This window comes from Lepeophtheirus salmonis, chromosome 6, assembly GCF_016086655.4.
Source record: "Lepeophtheirus salmonis chromosome 6, UVic_Lsal_1.4, whole genome shotgun sequence".
In the NCBI taxonomy this organism is placed as follows: Eukaryota; Metazoa; Arthropoda; class Copepoda; order Siphonostomatoida; family Caligidae; genus Lepeophtheirus; species Lepeophtheirus salmonis.
In genome coordinates, this window is record NC_052136.2 from 46005442 (window position 1) to 46026105 (window position 20664).

Here is a 20664-nt window from a genome sequence, read left to right on the forward strand (position 1 = left end):
GAGGAATATCCCCTTCCAACTACATTATGTCAAAACTGTATTCTAGTCTATATATAGTTGCAATCTATGTACAAGTTACAACTTGTATAAACAAATTGTACAAGTTACAATTTCTTATTCTTAAGATGCATTATGTAACTGCAACATTGGGCATTCTAATTACCAACTCTACATTAATACTTTAATTTATTTTTGATCCATTAAGATTACATGGATCTTATTCATGAGTTAAAAAATTTGTGAGCATTTGAATATTAAGCTGTGCCACAGAATACTCATATATCAGTATTTTTGTTTATAATAGTAAAAAATTAGACTATTAATATATCGATCATTCATGGAATAATATTCAATTATTACATAATCCTCATCCATGTACTGTTCTTCAAAAAATTAGTAATCTTTTTTTTTTTTTTTAATGTTCCTTTAATTGGTTAGATGGAGTTGTACTGACTAAGTATAAGTAATTATCACAATATTACATTTACTCCACCTAACCTAGGAATCTTTTGGTGAAATCCATATACAAAGTATATTTATTTCTCTAAGAAACGCCTTGGCGCGAACACACATTGAATTCAATAGAATAACTTCTCCCGAGCGTGTTGTCCATAAGCTATGGCGATTCTAGTTTTTTTGGTTGAGAATAGTACAAATTTTTTATAAAAGTTACAACTTGTATACAAAATAGATAAACAAGATTGGATTGTTTAATCAATAAAGTCGTCGAAGAAAATGCCCTGATTACCACAAGATATTGTCAGTTGGACTTGTAATCCGGTTTAGAGATTGAGTAAAAATGAGTACCGTTAATACTTTCTGTTCATTTTTGAGTGTCCGAGGGATTATAATTCCAAAAATAAATATCAAGATTTTTATCAATATGTTCAGGTAACCGGACGTTGAATGGATGAGACAGCTTTCATCAAGCGAATTCTACCATAGACTCATGATTGGTACTTCATCTCAGCAAACGAGAAAATTGATCTCCGGTATTGGCTGCAGCTTAACTCATTATTTGGTCAGTTGTTCCTTTATTCAATAGGAATTCTATTCTGTATATAATCCGAAGCAAGTAATAATACGAACAAGACAGGCTTCTTAAGCCTGTCTTGTTTAGGAATCTTAGCACTCCGAAGAAATTAGGTGGAAGAAGCCCTGCGAAAATATATTTTAACCTTTCATGACCTAAAAGCGCAAGCCCCCTTTTTCTTTGGTCGTTTTTACTTCAATTTAAAAAGAGCAACAAAAGATTTTATTGTTTCTAAAACCCTAGCATCCTAAAATGACTTTTATTAAACCAACAGACGAAGCTCAATCTATTTGTGATTACTATTCAAATTTGTTAAGGCTTCAAGAATATTGAAGAAAAATAAGTTTATCTTCCCTTATGTATATTTCGGATCGTAGGAAATTTACCGTTCAATATCAAATCTCTGCCAATTGTAACAAATTTTATAAACCATGCATAGATTGTAGGAACATTTTAACACTATACTACATGCCTTTGTGGATTGCAGGGATGTCAAAATTCTGCAAAGATATGTCGCCATCAACATCTAGGGTATGGAAAATGGAACTTTGAATTTAATCAAAGCTTTTATACTCTTTGGATTATTTCCAAGGAAGATACAGTCTCCACAGGCGTCTAAAGCTATTAATTTTGCTTTAGTAAGCTCCAAGGCATTAATTGCTGGAAAGTTTATATCCTATGAGCCAAAATACCCTTACGAACTTAATGCAACATTTATGGCATCCGCTACTAGATATACCAACCTTTTCTTGAAAATCCAAATGCTAATGATACGGCCTGCATGCCGGCGGCAAAAGAAGTGAAATTATATCCTTCGTTATCACTCCAACATAAGAAGCTACTTAAGGCAATCCTCAGAAGTTTTAGAATTTATACCCGAACTCTTGATTGCTAGTATTTATTTTGATTCTCGCTGCTCTTTTGTCTCCATGACACGCAATGAGGAAGTGATTGTTCTGTTCTGGATCAAACACCGACTTTGCTGTTCCCCTATCTCCATTGTCCGCAATGAGGAAGTAGTTGCTTTATTCTGGGTCAGGCGCCGAACTAGCAGTCTCGCAGCCGCTTCCTTGAGCATCAAGGAGCCCAAATCCTTATGATCTAAATATACAGCACAGTTCTCAGGTTGTACAGTTGAAGTATTGGCCCTCAAGACAGTTTAAACTGCACCGCCGACGCATTTCAAAGCACCGAGAACCCTTATATATCCTAGAATCCAATGGAAGGAGTCCACTTTACTCCCTTATGAGGCTTGGTAGTTTTCTGCGGACAAATTATCTTCCTGTTATCCTTCTTCGAATTCGGAATCCGAATTTAAATATCTCTTGAGATGGATGATCAAGTTTGAAGTGTCTTCATTCGAATGCCTCGATATTCCTTTTACAAGGCAAAAAGTCATGAAATTACCATACAAATCAGAAAAAATATAATGATAATTTGGACTATTATCATAAAAATGTGATCATAACATAATGGAACAAAATCCTTGGAGATGCATAGATATAGATCTTTTTTTAAATTACACACTGAATATTTTTCAATAATATATGCTATGATATTTCTCATTAATATGTATTATGAATAAGTTATAAGGGTTTAAAGAAGAGTGTCGTTTTTTATTAATTTTCAGCTTGAAGACGGAAATATATAGAGTTGAGAACAAAATACAGAATCAATAAAAACCTTTTTTAATCATAAAAAACAATTTTACATAAGTTTTATCATTCCTACTTGTAATTAAGGGATTTTTTTTAACGGTGAAAATGACTCTGAACGATGATTAGTCCCAAATTACTAAAACCCCAGATATTTCAAAAGTCAAATTACTGAGAAAAAAAGCAGTGATCATTTTGGGATTTTGCGCTCATGGACAAATTCGATTATTGTCTTTAATTCATTTATACAGACCCCACCCCTAATTGTTCCTCTGTGTTATTGTCAATTTTTATCAACAAATTATTGTAATTAATCCTTATAAATTGTACTCTATGTTACAAAAATATTAAAAAATATAAGTTGATAGATTTTATTTTAAAGACATTATAAGGCCCAAATTAAGTCAAATGAAGACTTTAAACTGTAGCTCATATCCTTGTGCATGTTAATGCGCAGAGCTTTGGCCAAAACATTTTTGCCGGAAGACCATTTGGGAGATTTTGTCGAAAAATTATATTGAATTTATTGATATTTTATTTTCATTCTATTCACAATAGACGTTTTTTAAACCTAAAAAAAGGTTTTTTTCTAAATTTTTTTACTTTTTTTAAAAAGAAAGATCAAAATTATTTTATTTGTTTCTCTCTTTTTTCCATAGAGTAGCTTAAGAAAAAAAAATTATTAATATTTTTTATAGGTTAAAATACTGATTATCATAATCAGTTAATGCAAAATAATGATTAATCCTCTATCTTAAAATTTATTGATAAAATAAATTACTTATTGCCTCCTTTCAAACTTTGAACCAGATGTGCTACCTAAAGATGAAATCCTAAGAAAATGAAATTCTGTACATCTCAGCATTTCAGCATACTAACTTTAATAAAAATTCGGAAAAAAAGAAAAACAAACCATTTTATTGTGCATATACTATATATGATTTGTAGATAAATTAATTAGTGTTCTTTTTAAAAATAAAAAATTATCTTATTTTTATATTTATGAATGATTATTATATAAAAACATCATAGTAGTATGTGGTTCGAATCTTTACCGCTGTATTACTTTAAATGAATTAAGTAATTAAAAAACACAACAGCAATTCTAATGGAAAAAGTGCTTATCTCTTTTCTATTATCATCTAATTATAATTCGACTTAATGAATTATACATATAGAAAATTACTCATGGATCGACGAACCAGCATAATATCAGAATAAAATTATGATTTTTCAGCCAAATTTTCCTTTGGCAAAAAAAAGTGTTCGATTGTCCCAGAACTATGTTAATCTACTCAGAAATTTGAATCCATGACCTAAAATTGATCAAAATATGTCAGTGAAATATTGGACTTTTTTTTACGTATATGAAGTAAAAAACTATTTAGACATTTCCCCTTTCCTTGATCTTTGTGAGTGATTTCTTTTGTCTTCACTCCCTTACTAAAATATTTTAGTAAATCCATCGATGGAAATACAACTAAATGAAAAGTTATTAGATAAAAACTACATATTTGAAGCATACTGAACCAGAAAATGATATCCTCCCATGATTATATTTCTATGATGTAATTTTTAAACAGCCCATATGTGCATATCGCTTTCAATGTTTATAACTAATATAGTCAATATCAAGACATATGCAACACCTTTATATATTAAATGTGGGTTAAATTATTGCACAGATAACAAAAGAATAAGTACTACTTAAAAATGAAAAAAAATAAGCTTTACACATTCATTAATTACAACGATGAGTAGGATTTATTATATAAATTTTGCAAAAGTTGGTCTTATTCTAAAATATAGAAAAGTTATCAACTTTAATACAACTTAGAATACAATTTTCATATTTTTTCAAAGAAATTATTGACGAATGTTCTAAAAACCTATGAGAACATTTTATCGTTTTTTTTTACTGTGCAGGATATTTTTTAAAAAGAACATTGGAATAAATTACAATGGATATTTGAAATAAAATTTATAGCTTTATCAAGTTGTACTCATAGCTTTGCATATGTTTATAATTTTATTGGTAAAAAAAAGTAAAACAAAATTTTGCTGATATATTCAAAGTAGGAGAGAGAAAGTAAACTATACAAACCTCATTGTGAGTGTTTCTCAGAGATTTACTCCCCTTTTAAATTATAAAGTAAAATAAAAGAGGTTATACAAGGGTGCAAAAGGGATTTTACTTCAAGTAGGACACCGGCAAAATTTTCCCTTTATAAATCATTCAGGATAAGGGTAAAAGAGAAAAAAAGGAAGTAGGAAAAAAAAATCTTATCATTTGTATAATTATTGATTAAGGCAGGTAGTACTTTATTAAATAGGTTGTTAATTATATTTTACACGCCCCAAAAAAAGAAAAGAAAAAAAATCGAGGAGTTGTTACAGTTTTTTTTTTTTTTTTTTTTTTTTCAACGATATGATGATGTATTTAAATTTAACTCTATCAGGCTCTATGGAGTCATTAGTAATAATTATTATCTACTTTTGTATCAATTTGTCTGTTAAGTAAAGTAAAGTTTGATAATTCCAAAAAAAAAATGAAACATTCCCCAAGGAAAATCCACTCACCCAAAATGAGAGAGCTAATAGTAAATCTTCGAGGTGTTTCTAAGATAATTAGGGATGAGAGTTTGTTTAACACAAAGAGTAGGCATTAAAGACATACATATGGTAAAAATAAAATTAGGACTCTTGTTAATATCAACTGTTTTTTACATTATTATTGATGGAGAAAATTTATTATTGCAATAAGAAGAGGAATCTTCAACATTTAAAATAATATAAGCGCAGCATAATATTTTTGTTATATTTAAATATATATGTATAGAGAGTAGGGACCCAAAACTTTCAGTAGCAAGTGATTTTTAGGAAATCAGGAAAAGAATACTCAAAAACAATTTGTGATATGTTTAAATATTATATATAGCTATACTTTTATTCAATATGTTCACAAGCAATAACAGCCTCAACATCCCGGCGAACGATTGGCAGCTCTTAACGATGAAAGTCACTCCATGGCTTACTACGCTGTCATGATGGCAATTCGGAGCGAATCCAAATTTGGATGAGTAGTGCGGTAGACATTTTTCTGCAAGACACCTGCACAGTCCAGAGGACTAGAGAAGGGCCCCATGAAGGAAAACTATAAGCCAGTCATACTGTTGGAGCAGAAGTTTTTTTTGTTCTTGGCTGTATGGGGATGTGTTGGTCGTCTTAGTGTTGTAGGCAGTCTGAATGGAGATGCCAACAGTCTTTGCAGCCTTCTTGGCACTGAAACCGGCGCGGAGGATATCATACATGCTTTGCCTTTAAAGTTGTTGCTATGACACTTAGAGATATGGAATAAAAACTAAACTTTTTTTTCTTTCATCTGTCGTTTGGTTGTGTAATGACACCTTGAAGTTAAAAATAATGAGCATAAAATCGTAAATAAATATTTCTTCATGTTTTGGGTTCCCACTCTATATATTAAGATAACTTTAAAAAAGAAGAGACCAAACATTTTATAAATAATAATACTAGTCAATAAAGTTTTACTTTAAAAAATATACTTTATATATTCAATATCTATCTTTAATAGTACTTGATAGACGGGTAAGGAATCTGTAATTAGTTTTTTGTACCAATTCTTTTATATAATTTACTTTAACAATCTCTATAGATTTGAAACAATTTTGTTTGAACAAGAAAAATATTAGTAACCCAAATAAAAATATGACTGTTTTCACAAAAAGGTATGTTGACTAGGAAAATAGTTTTATAGCTCATGTGGGATTATCAAAAGAAATGGAATTTGTAGGTAAAAAACACATTTTTCTGGGTTTTTGTTGGAATGAAATAATGCCACCGTTTTTCAGTTGTTGTAATCCCAAAGGCTTAGATTTGAAATGTTAATAATCAGTCTATTATTTACAAAAAAAAAATGTTCTTCAGTAATATTGATTGGATTTCTATTTATTTGATACAAAAGTTGTTTGAGATTATTTGATGAAATATTAAAAATACCATGATAATGAATTATGTTATATTAAAAAAAATTAATAATTACTCGTACAACGCGAACTTATCTTTATTGTATCACGCAACCTTTCCCATAAAAAGAAACTTCAAAAATGCCCAAAATTATTTGGTAGTTAGTTAAATAAGTCAATCATAACAACTACTAATTATATCCAACGTACTTCGAGGCTATCATTGTCATATGATCTCCCCACAATTTTCAAAAATAAATTAAAGATATATAATCATATAATTTCGTAACATTAAAATCTTAGATAGTATTTTATTCTATAATGTATTATAATATTGCTTTATAGTATTTAATTAAAATCATTGCTATACATTTGTATTTCTATATGATAGCCAAAATTTATTCCTTAAAATAGTAAGATAACCAATATATATATATATATTTATATACTCGAGGGATTAACAAGAAATTGGACTCCAGTCCTTTAGAAATGGTGCATAAGTATATCATATCCTACTATTATGTTTATTTATCAAAAATAATAAATTATAAAATAGCCATGACGTATCAAGTTAGACGAGGGAATCGACAACTGATAACCAAATACATAGGGCATTTTTAAGTTATTGTTATGAACATTATTAATAGGTAAAAATATCCACCTAGAGCAATTTTGACATTAAAAAAATTAAGTCATATCAATATTGCTGCTAAACTAGACCTACTAGACGCAAATAGATTTGTTTACACGACATATTTTATTATTTGTGCTTTAAATTCTTTTGATTTTAAAACAAATGAAAAACCAAGGTATTATTATATTCCAAACAGAACCCTTTCTAAAACGCGTACTTCTTACATTTTAATTGCACTTTCTGTTGATTAGGTAATATCAAATTAATTATAAATCAATATGCAATTTTGCAGATAATATATTTATTTTCATGGGGATTACAATTTTTTTATTCATATTCTAAAGTTTGTTCAGCCCTATAAAAAGAGTTAAAGTACTTTTAAAATTTTAATTGAAAATTATCAAAAAATCAAATTTGATTCGAAAAAATTAATTATTTGTAGATTCGTAATCATTGTACTACAATAACTATTAACTTTAAATATTTTTATTGCTTGTGTAATTAAATTTTGGATTTGTATTTAAAAATAGCATTTTTCGTATCATTGTTGTTGTTGTTTTTTAATCTTCAGGTGGAACAGTCTGTTTCACTTGCTTTCAGATTTGTTATATTAATGTTCTTTAACATTTTTTTTCGCCCAGAACATGGAGGCAATTTACTCGTGAGCTCACCCTATGAAAATCTTTCATCCTCCTTGTCACAATCATTAGACACCTATAGCCTGGATTTAGATCTCAATACACTCAGCTCATCTTCTCTTCATCACTCTTCCATTTCTTCGGTTGCCTTTGCCGGTGGAGGAGGTGGAGCTCCTCGCTTAAGACCACGCTCTGCCAAATCTGTTGAGGATATACTCGATAGAAGGATATCTTCTTTCTCTGCAACATCAGGGTAAGTATTTAAATAATATTATTTAGCCTACACCTCGTTACCTTTATTGTATCTTGAAACACTTCCTAAAAAAACATAAAAAACACAAATCAATTAGTAGTTAGCCAATTTATCCCAACAACGGAATTTTTTCTAAATTATTGTTTGTAATAGTGTACAGTTTAGTAAGAGTTTCCAAGATTCATAAGACTGATAAGATATAAAAACTTTATAGTATTATGTTTTGTAATAACGCCGTAAATAATTTATCGAAGATATTAGCTGAAAATAGTTTCCAAATATGACCAGTATTTTATTTCCATAATAACTAAGATTTATTTTTAAACTATTTTTGATAACTCAGTATTTGATAGAAATTATGGAATTATTTGTATAATAATTTACATCATACATTTTGTGGGTATACCTTTTATGATGTTCGAGAAAAGTGGGGCAGTTAGAATTCACTCTAATTTTCTAAATTTGTAACCTTTTTAGAAAGAGGCTTTTAGTAAACAAATAAGTTGATGACTTCTCTTCCCATTTAAATCAACGTTCCTTGAATATGAAAACATAAATTGCTAAATAAATTGTCAAGTTAATTTACTGAAACAGTCACCTTGTTGTATGTATACAACAATTACAATCATGACTATTATAACTGGCTTTGTTAAATAAATGATGAGAATTAAGGAACTCAAAGTAATCCCTTTCCTAATAAATACATTAAAGTCATTCCTTTAAGCAGAAAATTAATTAAATTTTTCAAGAAACGAAAGATATATTAAAATGCAAATGAAAATGAAATAAATGTGGTTAGGTATAGGGTATTGTATGTGCCTAGGTATGGATGTATATTCCATAAAAAAGCAGGGATTATAATTGGATAAATATTCTTATTGCGAAGATTAATAATGTCATAAGAGTTAAATTAATCCAGATATTACATTAAATTATTTTTTGACTATGCACTACATAACTCAAACATTAGAAGGAGAGAACATGTGTATGAAAATATATCCATCCTATACTACAGGCTTACATTATTTGCCTTCCCCCTTGACATTTTTTTAGGATTAATATTGGTCCTGTTTTTTTTTATAAATAAAACCTCATGTGCCTCATGTCTTAATTTGCCACACCCTCAAACTTAAATCACAGAGGGGAACACAGACATATTGGGTCCCCAACCAAGGCTTCTAGCTATGATATAAGTAAATTTGGTATCATTGTAAGAATGTAGTTTAGGAAAATCATATATTTCTTTCTAAAAATTTGTAAATGTAGTGTTTTAAATCTTCTTTATGTGAAGTGGTTGTCCTCTGCGGTTATAATTATGTCCAATTTATCTTTAATTTTTCTACAAACTTATATGAAACCTAGCAGTATTTAATCTTGTTTTTTAGTGATTGGAAGTTGGGGTGCCTCCTAGGGTAAGTCTATGCCTCTAACAACGATTACATCTAATAACAGACACATTTAAATGAATTTCTGTCGCAGATGACAGCTATTTCATGTAATTAAGATGTAAAAAAAAGCTTCTTCCTTTTTTTTTTTAAATGCCATTTTCGTAAATTGTGGAAAATATTCCTATCAATGATACAAAAATTGAAAAAATGATGATATTCATCCCAGAGCTAGAAGCCTTAGTTGCAGGTATACATTTTTGGCAGACTCTGTCCAACTTTTTTTACAAATTATTTGCAATTGGTATTTTGACCGGAAATGGGTATAACTAATCTAGTAGCTATCCATTTCTCACACTTAATTCTAAATGCACGTTGGGAGAGGGGAGGGGCTGGCAATTATAATTTAGAATAATTCCTAAGAAAATTAAAAAATAAACTCATGTTCTCATTTCAGATGCTCTGAAAGTACCCTAACAACAGCACAAGATGAAGTTGATTCCATCTCATTTTCTAATGAAGGAGATACCCTACTTGTTTTTCGGCAAGCAGACACCATAAGTATTTCATCCAACGGTAGTGCTCCAGTCCTCAATTCTTCTTCCACATTTCGTAATCATGGCGATGAATCCAGTACCAAAGTTGGCGACAATAATAACTTTGAAGACGAGGAATCTAATAATCGAACCCTTACGCGCGAGAAATCTCCACCTCCTGCTATTCCTCCTAAACCAACTCAAAAGCCTGCCATACCAGCCAAGCCGGCACACATTCGCCCTGGGTTAAAGCCCGTAAAAATACCAAAAATAGATGATAAAATTATTTTGGTAAGTAAATTAAGAATTATCGTCTTTCGTTTAAAATGATATGTATAACAAAAAAAAAATAAAGGCCTTGTATCATATTTAACCATATTCCTAATAAATGAACATCTTTTTCTCTGTTCATACGTATTTTAAAAGAACAAGCGTCTTGAATTTATGCATCCCCTTTACGAGTAAATATAGAATACCAATGTCAATTTTATCTTTTTCTATGCAATTGAAGCAAATATTGCTTGTCTTGGTACATCAGCAATATCTAAATAGATAAGATATACATAAAAATGATACTTAAAAGAAAAGTTATAGAACTTGGATTAAATTAATATCTGAATTATTATTTTCTTGCTTCATATATTTTTAACAAATGAATCTATTGGAAGTAAATTAAATACATATGTACAATATCTTATGTATACAAACTATAGGGTACACAAGCTATATATGCCGCCAGTTTGACGCGCTCTGACGGTCACTTAGCGAACTGATTTTTCTTTTTCTTTGATACCTTGTTCAAACTTGCACCAGTCGGAAAAAAATGAAATCAATTGACGAATTCGTGGTCGCAAATATTTGGAAAAGGCCGTCCTTGGAATCCTCGCTGGGAGTGGCAGGAAAACAAACACACAGAAGTTCTTTCGCAAGGCTAGGAGGGAATTTGAGGCATCTAAAGGCTACTATGAGATAACAGCAATATGGGTTGCGGACAAACAGAACCAAGACAATTTTGACGACTTCATCTTCACGGTACCTTCAAATTCACCGGATTAGAATCCAATGGGCTTTTTGTATGCGGTACACAATCGAACGACAAACCAATCAAACCTACTGCAACATCAAAGAAAAACTTATCAGTCGGATCAAGAAGGAATTCCAGGATTTCCCAAGGGGTAAAGTGGCGAAGGCCTACTCGCGCTTTCGGCCTCATATAGAGACTGTAATGGAAGTAGGAGGTGATGTTATTGGTTAAAATAAATAAAACAATGCTTTAAAAATTTGGTTTTATTATTTAAATATAATAATTGGTTTGAGAAGAAATTGTGTTTAAAAAAATCCTTTTTGCGACACAGACAAATTGCGCACCCTGTAGATGAATTAAAGAATGATGTTTATTATGAGTAGGATTTACCCCCTATTACTATGACTTTTTCACTTTTTTTTCAAAATAGATTTCCTCTAGTCGCATTCTATCCCTCATTTGTAATTTCAAAGCATACTAACATTCCACTTTGTTCCAGACATGAACTATCCACTATTTCTGTCCAATTTCGAGATAGAATGAGAAAGTATGACGCGCATGCAAACTTATACGATGTACCCAACTTTTAAGTAAATTAATAGTATGTCCAGGTTTTTTGTGCGTAAAATAAAGAAAATGGAAAGAAAAAGAGTATGGGTTTAGAGTATCACAAAAACGATATGTAAAAATGAATGAATTCTTGCAGGAGTTTAGGATTATAAAAGAAAAAAAAATGGGTAGTACTTTTTTTTTAAATGAATATAACTTTAGAAGAGGTTTAACAACGAGCTAAAGTACTCCCTGGCACATCATATCATATTAATTTCTGTTCGTCAAGCTGATTTGGTTATTCTTGTGGAAAGAACATTGAGTAACAACGTGTGAGTGTGTACATGAAAAACTAAGAGCAACACAGAGGATTTAAATACCATTAAGCCCCAGAAAGCGGCACCAATCAGGGAACACATTACTTCTTTTGAGAAAATAAATAAAGTACCCTATGTCCATCAAATAGATCCTTTTAATGAGAGTTATTAAAATCAATGATGAAAATTTTAAAAAGTATTATCCGGATTGGCGTTTCAATAAATATAAAAAATAAATTTTATGAATACGTGATACAGAACACTTTTTGACAAATTCTTAAAATATTTAATATATGTGATGGCCCGTTCATTAGTTCACTATTACAGAACATTATTTGTGATGTAAATTGTTTGCATTATTTAGCTGGACTGTTTTTTCGGAAATTATAATCTGACGAATTAATATTCTTTTACTCAGCTGTTATCATTGTTATTTAATTTCTGAGTAGGGAATTTCCTTTTCTACTACTCAAAAGCTGATTGAACATTTGTGTGTCCTCATAAAAGACAGAAAGGAACCTTGAGGATTGGTTGCAGAGTTGTATTGTAATTTCTTGTTGTACTCTCAGCACAATTGAGGATCGCGAACGGAGTAATTCTTTTCCATGTCCTCCTTGTTTATTGACTTCTCCTAAACCTCCTCGTCACAACTTATTGTAGCTAATCTAATGGCAACTAAGCTGCTCTCTTCCAAAATATTCTTCAAATTACCATGTTAATTTTCGTTTTTTGTTTTTTAACATGCTCAAAATTAGTGATGTCCCACGAGCTGAATTTTACTACCTGAGTAGTTTGAAGTTTCTCAAAAAGATACTCAAGGAATTACGAGCTTTACTCGTTACTCACTTGAATACTCGTTCCTCCCCTGAATATTTGTTACTCGTTTGAATACGTGTTACATGCCTGAAAACTCGATACTCACCCTAATACGTTCGACTCCCTAGAAAATTCGTCTGTCAAAAAAATAATATTTTTTAATAAATTATTGAAACTTGTCATTTAAAAATTTTTGTAGTTCTCTAGAGGACTCTGTATTTGTAATTGAATATATTATATATTTACATATAAAAGGATCTTATAATAACTATTGTTTTCGTAATTTATGTTCCACAGATTAATCTAAAAAGTAGTTTTAACTGATTTTAATCGTGGTCATGAGCGTAATTCAACAGTTTATATATTCAATAAATCAAATCTGGTTATAACTTGTCACAAATATGTTTTTAGTAGCACTGATGCTGATTAATATAAAAGCATATTAATGAGAAAATATTGAAAAATAAAAGTTTTTAGACGACTAAGTAATTCCTAGCAATGTCGAGTACTCCCGCTAGTCTTTTAAAAAAAAAAAGATTTTGTTTGAAACGAAATGAGTACACATCTCACAAAAGTCAACACATTTCTACCTGTGGGAAAACATAAATTCTAAATTTTGCAAAGAAAGGAAGTAAGTCCAGGAGGATTCACATGTTATAATGGGCTTGAAAAAGAAATCCCAATTTTTTGACGAGCTCCGAGTAATACACTACTTTCTATATCCCCGAGCCGAGCTTTTTGTGTCTTTTTTTATTTCATTCATAAAACTCGAGTAGATTTTTTATTATTATTATTTATGTTCCTTTAATTGGTTAGATAGAGTTGCACTCATAAAGTATAAGTAAACATTTACTTCATCTGACCTAGGAATCTTTTAAGTGAAAACAATATACACAAAGTGTATTTCTTTCTCTAGGAATCACCGGGCGCGAAAACACATTGAATTCAATAGAATAACTTCTCCCGAGCACGTTGTTCCTGAGCTACGGTGATTCCATTCCAATTTATGAGTTTTGCTAGAGGCACATCACTAGTCAAATATATACGATTTTCATCATTAGACATTATACTATTCTAATGAGTAAATAAGGAAATGAAATGTGATAATCCCTGGTAGAGAACTTTTTGTTCTCTCATCTAACCAAAGAGCGCTACTAGGCATTATGTATACTTCAAATCTAATTTGATGGGGGATATTATGAGGAAATATTGATGAAAAAATAATTATGATTTTATTAAAATTTTAATTAATTCTGATTAGAAAAAATCCATTCATTAAAACTTAACACGGAGTTCCTGAATTTTGATTTTTGGGGTTAGATTTATTATGACTCCAAAATTTGGTTAAAATCTTAATTCACGTCTTGGAAAGGAAGTGCAATTCATATTTTCTTTTCGGCTATATATGCCTGACAAGGGTTGTAAATTATAATCATTTACTCGCTTGCGAAATTGATTGTAGTTGGCAATATGAAAAATGTTTATTTTCCTTTTCCAAAGCTCTTATAATTATTTTTTAATTTTTGAGGATAGTACATGAATACTTATATTTTTTATTATAAGGCTTATCAGTTAAAAATATTTGTGTGCCTTGTTAACTAGCGGTTTCACTGTTTTATCAAACGTAGAACAAGATAATGTACCTTATTTTTGTTCAATAACTATCCCTTCAACTAAAGGTAAAATGTTCAAACTAAGTGTAATAGTTGTATAACATTACTATAAAGTTGCATTATATTCTTAGTCCCCTGAAACATTTTTTTATTTTGGAATTGGTAATGTAATGAATGGATTTTCTTTTCCTTAGCAGTTGCCATTATTATTTCATTCCTGAGTAGTAAACTTACTTTCCTAAATAGATTGAAAACCTGATTGAACATTCGTGCCTGCCCATAAAAGACGGAGAGTAACCTTGAAGATTTGTTGCGGAGTTAAAATATAGCATAAGTGTTGTTTACTAATAATATTTGGTAAATAAGGCGACAGAGAGTGGCGCCGTATTGCGACAAAATAATACAACTCCCTGAATCATAATTATCATTATCACATAGAGTAGACATCAGCGCCCTCAAGCAATCTACACTTGTATTAGACCAGTCTGCAGAAAGTCACACCACCTTGCGGATAATATTCACTTTTTATTTTTATCATTCTCTATTGAAAGCCCTTCTTGGACTCTGAGTAGAATTAAAGATCAAAATAGCAGTAATTCTTGCCAATGTCCTCGTTAATTTCCTTTCTCCCTTGTACTAGATGAAGTCTTCTAATACATTCTTCAAATTTTCGGGGTTACCATGTTGATTTTTGGTTTCTTTTTTATTAATATATCCAAAGTGTAATCGATTTTCACCACTACTAACAATACATAACCTATTTATGAATATATCCATTCTCATTTTAGCATATCATCTAGGGTTGCCATTGGTGGTTCTAGTACTTTTTCCCCCCGAGTGGTAGAAAAAAAATGAGATTAATTTGAGAGTTTCGTCAAAGTCAGTTTTTTATTGTGTCTAGAAGAGGGCAGGAGGGAAACATTAACCCGAAAATCGGAGAGTCTAATCAAGGAACTATAACACTTTTCTGAGACTTGATATTCTCTTTCTCTCTCTCTCTCACTCATTTTTTAGAGTTAATCATTAATCCATTATTTATGTGTAATCGAAAATACGATATTTTTTTATGTGAGTATGTATAGTAAAATAACTAACAGGCTCCTCTTTATTGTGAGTTAGGAGTATTTCAATACATTGATATAATATGAATGTGTTGGATATTGTTTATTGTTGTATAAATATACATTATACATAGATTATTCTAATGGCCACTATTATCTGTTAGTTTATTTTTCTGAGCAAGACTTATTGAGCATTGTTACTCAAAATATTTTCTCCTTTATTTATACAATTATATTATAGTACATATAGAAAAATTATTATGAGCAACATAGCACAATAAGATCCAAAATATGAGAGTAATAGGGATCAATGTGTATAAGAACTAGAAAGTGGCTGAATTTGAGGAAAGTAACTTCGCCAAATGACATTTGAATGTTCGTTGAAGAATAAGAAATAGTTTTTTATGATTCATGAAAATTTAGTAATTAGGTTTTTATTTTATTCTTGAAGTTTCATCATAACAAATTTCAAAGAGACAAGATACCTTAAGTTTAAAGTGGGAGATGTGTGGCTAGAACTTTTTATTATACGTTATACTGGAAGTTCTAAGAGTTATTCCCAAACTCATGTTTAGCCCAGAGCTTGACACGAGCCTATAGAATGTTCTCCATGTATTACTTTGGATTTACCTTGACCCCAGATGGAATAAAGACTAATAGTGTATTTCCCACTTCCCAGATACCTGCCGAGACCATAACAAAAGTAGATTTTTGTGATCTGCACACATGTTTGACATCATTGTTTCCAGTCTTTTTCAGTACGCGGTCATTCTGGACGTTCAAGGCCATTTATGTAGTGAAATCATTCTCGTCCGTGAAAACATGGCTTTGTAGCGGTTACACCTTATCGTTTTTTAACGTCTCCCGAGCTCTTTAATTACTTTAATTTCCCTCCACCCTATATATTATGTGTTAATATCCTAAATGGGTGTCACAACCGGTACTTGCAATGTCATTGCGTCATAGAAATAGTTCCCATCATTGACGTGACAATATAAGCAATAATGCAAATTGTATTTTAAATATAAATAAAAACACCCTACATCAAATCATACATTTTTCTTCAATTGTTATTATTATTCTTTCATTTTTGAGGAGTGAACATCTAAGCATTGAGTAAGTAACTGTGAGTGCGCTTATGAAAAACGGAGAGAAACCTTAAGGATTCTTTGGGATGTTATCTTCTAGATTTTTAAAGCAAAGTTTGTCAGTGTCTGGTAATAACACGAGTATATTCAATAAACAATTCGAACTATTGATATTGCTTTAAATTTGAATGCTATTTTTTATTTACTGCATTAATTGCATTGCGGGTTTTGTTATACATATTTTAATTTCGTATTATAAAATATTAAAATATTCAATAAGAACAACCTTAGCATTTAACAAGCAAAAATTAGCAGCAAAATTCACGTATTTAAAACACACACAAACATCTCCCCCCATCCCCCATTGTCACCCACTTGCTACGTTTATGGGTTATAGGATCTAGTACAAAACAACTATTTATATCCTCACAACACTTAATATGAGTTCTGAATAAATGTAATTAACGTTTATATACAATTAGAAAATATATTTAAATCCAAGTTTGTTGTTTTTGTAAATCGGAAAAGTAGAATTGGGTTGTTTTTTACTTTAAATATCCTCGTATACAATAATATATACATTGATTAGAAAAAGTATTAGATACTTATGATGATTTTTTGAGTTTTTTTAATTATTGAATCACTATTGTCTATTATTAGGATGAAAAGTACGATCCCTTAATTAAAAATAGATATGATCTAATATGGTTTTTTTAGTCAAGAATATGTGTATTAATTATATACAGGGAAAATAAGTCGCAAAATTATTTTAGTAAAACAATAATGAAATAACTAAATTGTGTACGTATAGACCATTAGTTCCATTTCTGAGGAAGTTTTCCCTCAGCAAGACCCCAAGACATCAATTTTTAAATTAAGAGATTCCCATAAAATTCCCGGATGAGAAAAAAATGTTGTGTTTTTTTTTCTTATTTCTGTTCACCAAAAAGTAAATATTTTACAAAAATGTAAAAATTTCTGGGAAAAAAGTTCAAAAATCAGTAGCTATTTACAAAAAAAAATCCAAAAGAATTTCAAAAATTTGCAACTATTCACACAAAAAAATTCATAACAATATACAGGTAATTAAATACTGGTCAGTATTCATCGAGTAAGTAAGTTTGATCCTTCTTGAGCGAAAATTATTGGTAGAGGAAAAAGTGGTAAAGGACTTGAGAGAGGAGGTGCAAAGCGTCATCGTAAAGTACTCTGTGATAATATTGTTAAGCTTGTCATGGTGGAGTGAAGCGTAAACGGGACTGATAGATAAAGAAACAAGAGGTCTTGATCCGAGACGCTGTAACCTACAAAGAGCATACCAAGAGGAAAACAGTTACTGCCATGAACGTAGTATATGCTATGAACCAACAAGGACGTACACTCTCCGGTTTTGGAGGATACAAAATTCATCGTGGATTTTTTATTTTCTTCATTTTTTTCTGTTTGCGATTGAAATTGTACTTTTACTCTCTTCCATTTATCATTGACTGCGATTCTAAAATATGTTACTTTATATATAAAAAGAACAACGTAGAAGAAGTCTTGTATTTTATTTCGATTCTATATATCCTTCTCTCATATACAATTGTGTATGGTAACTCTGTCGTCATCATAGTATTATTGGCTTGAAGAAGTCTTAAATTGGATAACCCCCCAAAATTTTTACTTGTATCACGTCATTTCTATATCAATTTGGTAGAAACACTGTTTTTTGGAAAATATATACCTATTAATAATATAACAAAAAATTACAGCTATTTTCGCATAAAAAAGTTTCATCCTGACAAAATAAATCTAGTAATAAGTACAAATTTCTCCGTTAGACGCTTCTGTACTGACAATGGCGATAGGTTAATCAATGAACCAACTTCTATTGGAGTCGCAGGAGTTTTTTTATTTTTTAAATGTAATTCTCTTATTTTAGTCAATATCCTCTAATTTTTCATAACTGTACTAAATAATTATCGCCTGTAATGAGTTAAAGCTCCTCGCATTTGTAGAGTTTGCCGACCTGTACCTTCCAAAAGCATCATTTATAGTTGTAACAAAATTCGAAATCTACTAACTTTTTTTTAAATATTCTGAATAAACTTTGTAAAGCTTAATTAGTCCTTCCTTATGTGCCTCCTGTATTTTTTAAATAAGTTTCTTAATTAAATTCTTTTTTAATATGATACTAACGTAGATAAAAATATTATAATTATGAACTTAAGTTTATTTACATATCAATCAAATTATCAAGTTTCAAAGTACACATTGAAAGAAAGGAAATTTAAATTTACTCGAGAAAAAAGAAAAAAAGAATTAACTTTCTTTTTATGTTTTGTCAAATAACACAAAAATTTAAGAAATTGGGTTTTTGATTCATTTTAAATGTGTGTCCTAAATATTTAAACTCATTTTTCGATACGAAGAATTCAGTACATGAAAAAAAAAAGCATAAAAAAAAATTAAACTCAAAGGGTATCAGTTTTTTAAAATGTCTAGTTTTGAAATTTAAAAAATCGTATACAAGTTACTAAAATTGTAGAAAATAATGAATTTTTCTTTTAAATAATTTTTTTTCACATCTAAAAAAAAGAAAATAGAAGATTTAATTATTAAAACATATGTAAAAGTCTTTAATGATATTTTTTTTTAAAATAGACTTTCTTTATCGAATTTTTTAATGTTGAAAATTTTTAAAAAAACAACCTTCTTCTTTAGGGACTTGTAACTTATTCATCATTCAACCAGGGAGAGAAGGTATTAAAATCAAATTGAATTACCCCGAAAATTACATTTTGACACATGAAAGTCTATTTTTTTAATTCATTTTCAAAGTAATGAGAAGAAATTCGCAAATGTAGTGATCATTAAAGCCTTTTATGCATAAAGCAATATTTATATAACATTTTGATTCTATAAAGTACAGTTTTAAGGCGATATAAAAAGTGAAAGTCACAAAAAATGTATATTTCTTCTTAATTCTTATTTTAGTGTGTGTACTAGGGTGTCCAATATTTTGGGTGACGTGCTAATTCGATCTTCTGTTGTATTTTAATGAAAAAATTATCTTCGTAAAGTTTCAGTCTTCAAAGGGCATTTTTTGATCTCTTTTGCAATTTGAAAATCACTTTTTTAACGACATTTCATATTTGTAAAGGGTTTTAGAAATTTGATTTTTAAATTGATTTTCTTGAATTTCAAAAGTATAATTTAAGTTCCTTTTCTCAAGTGGTACATATCAATATAAACCTTATTTTTCATTTGAAGAAAAAAAAACAAATTGTAGCTCAATGAAATACTTAGGATACTTAAATAATCAAAACCACTGTACTTTCCTCCGATTAGCAACATCCGCAAATGTTCAAAAGTTGATTTTTTTTTTTTTTTTTTTTTTTTAATCTCAAATTTGTGATTAAGGTAAATTAATATATTTGATTAAAACAGTACATACTTCAAGTATATTTATACAAAATAGTTTTAAAAAGTTTTGCTTTTTTAACAAAGTTAAAGCTGAAATCTTATGCATAATTTATATTTAATTTGATGGGGGATATTTAATGAGGAAATATTGATTACATTAATGATAATTAAGGGCTTATTAAAACTTGACTAATAAGGAAAAATCGAATTCATTAAAAATTTATACAGAGTTTTGAATTTGAATTTTTGGTATTATATTTATTATTGAACTAAAAAGGTAATATGTTAAAATATTAGGATCTATAACTTTGCTAATTCATGTCTTCAGCCAAGTTCCAATTGATGTTTTCTTGGCAGCTATATGTAGAGACATAAAAACATGCCTATATTTAAGTTTAAACATGTTTGTAGTTGGCGATCAGGGTAGGGATTTTTTTATTCTCTAAAGCTGTTATCATAACTAGGGATAGCAAATTGTGAAAAATGCAGTGAGCGTAAAACTAAGACTAGGAGAGTATGATTAAACTTATGGGCAGCGACATATCTACTGAGAGTAACACTGAGGATTTTTGTGATATATATGCACCTTGTGCGTTATATTTCAGTTAAGAAATGCTCTGAGCTCGAGTTTTGATAGGATTTTTTATATACGCGAGGTTTCGTTGTATTCG

General features: G+C 29.8%; 1 protein-coding gene across 3 annotated transcripts in view; it reads left to right on the forward strand.

The window, feature by feature from the left end:
* The window catches only part of LOC121120063 (uncharacterized), a 233067-nt gene that overhangs the window by 191941 nt on the left and 20462 nt on the right, over window positions 1–20664 (forward strand). For all 3 annotated transcript variants that reach the window (XR_011780914.1, XM_040714908.2, XM_071889612.1), the window contains exons 7-8: window positions 7947–8196; window positions 10039–10408. Coding sequence is in view for 2 of the 3 variants with exons in the window: in XM_040714908.2 (XP_040570842.2) it covers window positions 7947–8196; window positions 10039–10408 (620 nt within the window). In the remaining variant the exon portion in view is untranslated. The remainder of the gene's footprint in view (window positions 1–7946; window positions 8197–10038; window positions 10409–20664) is intronic.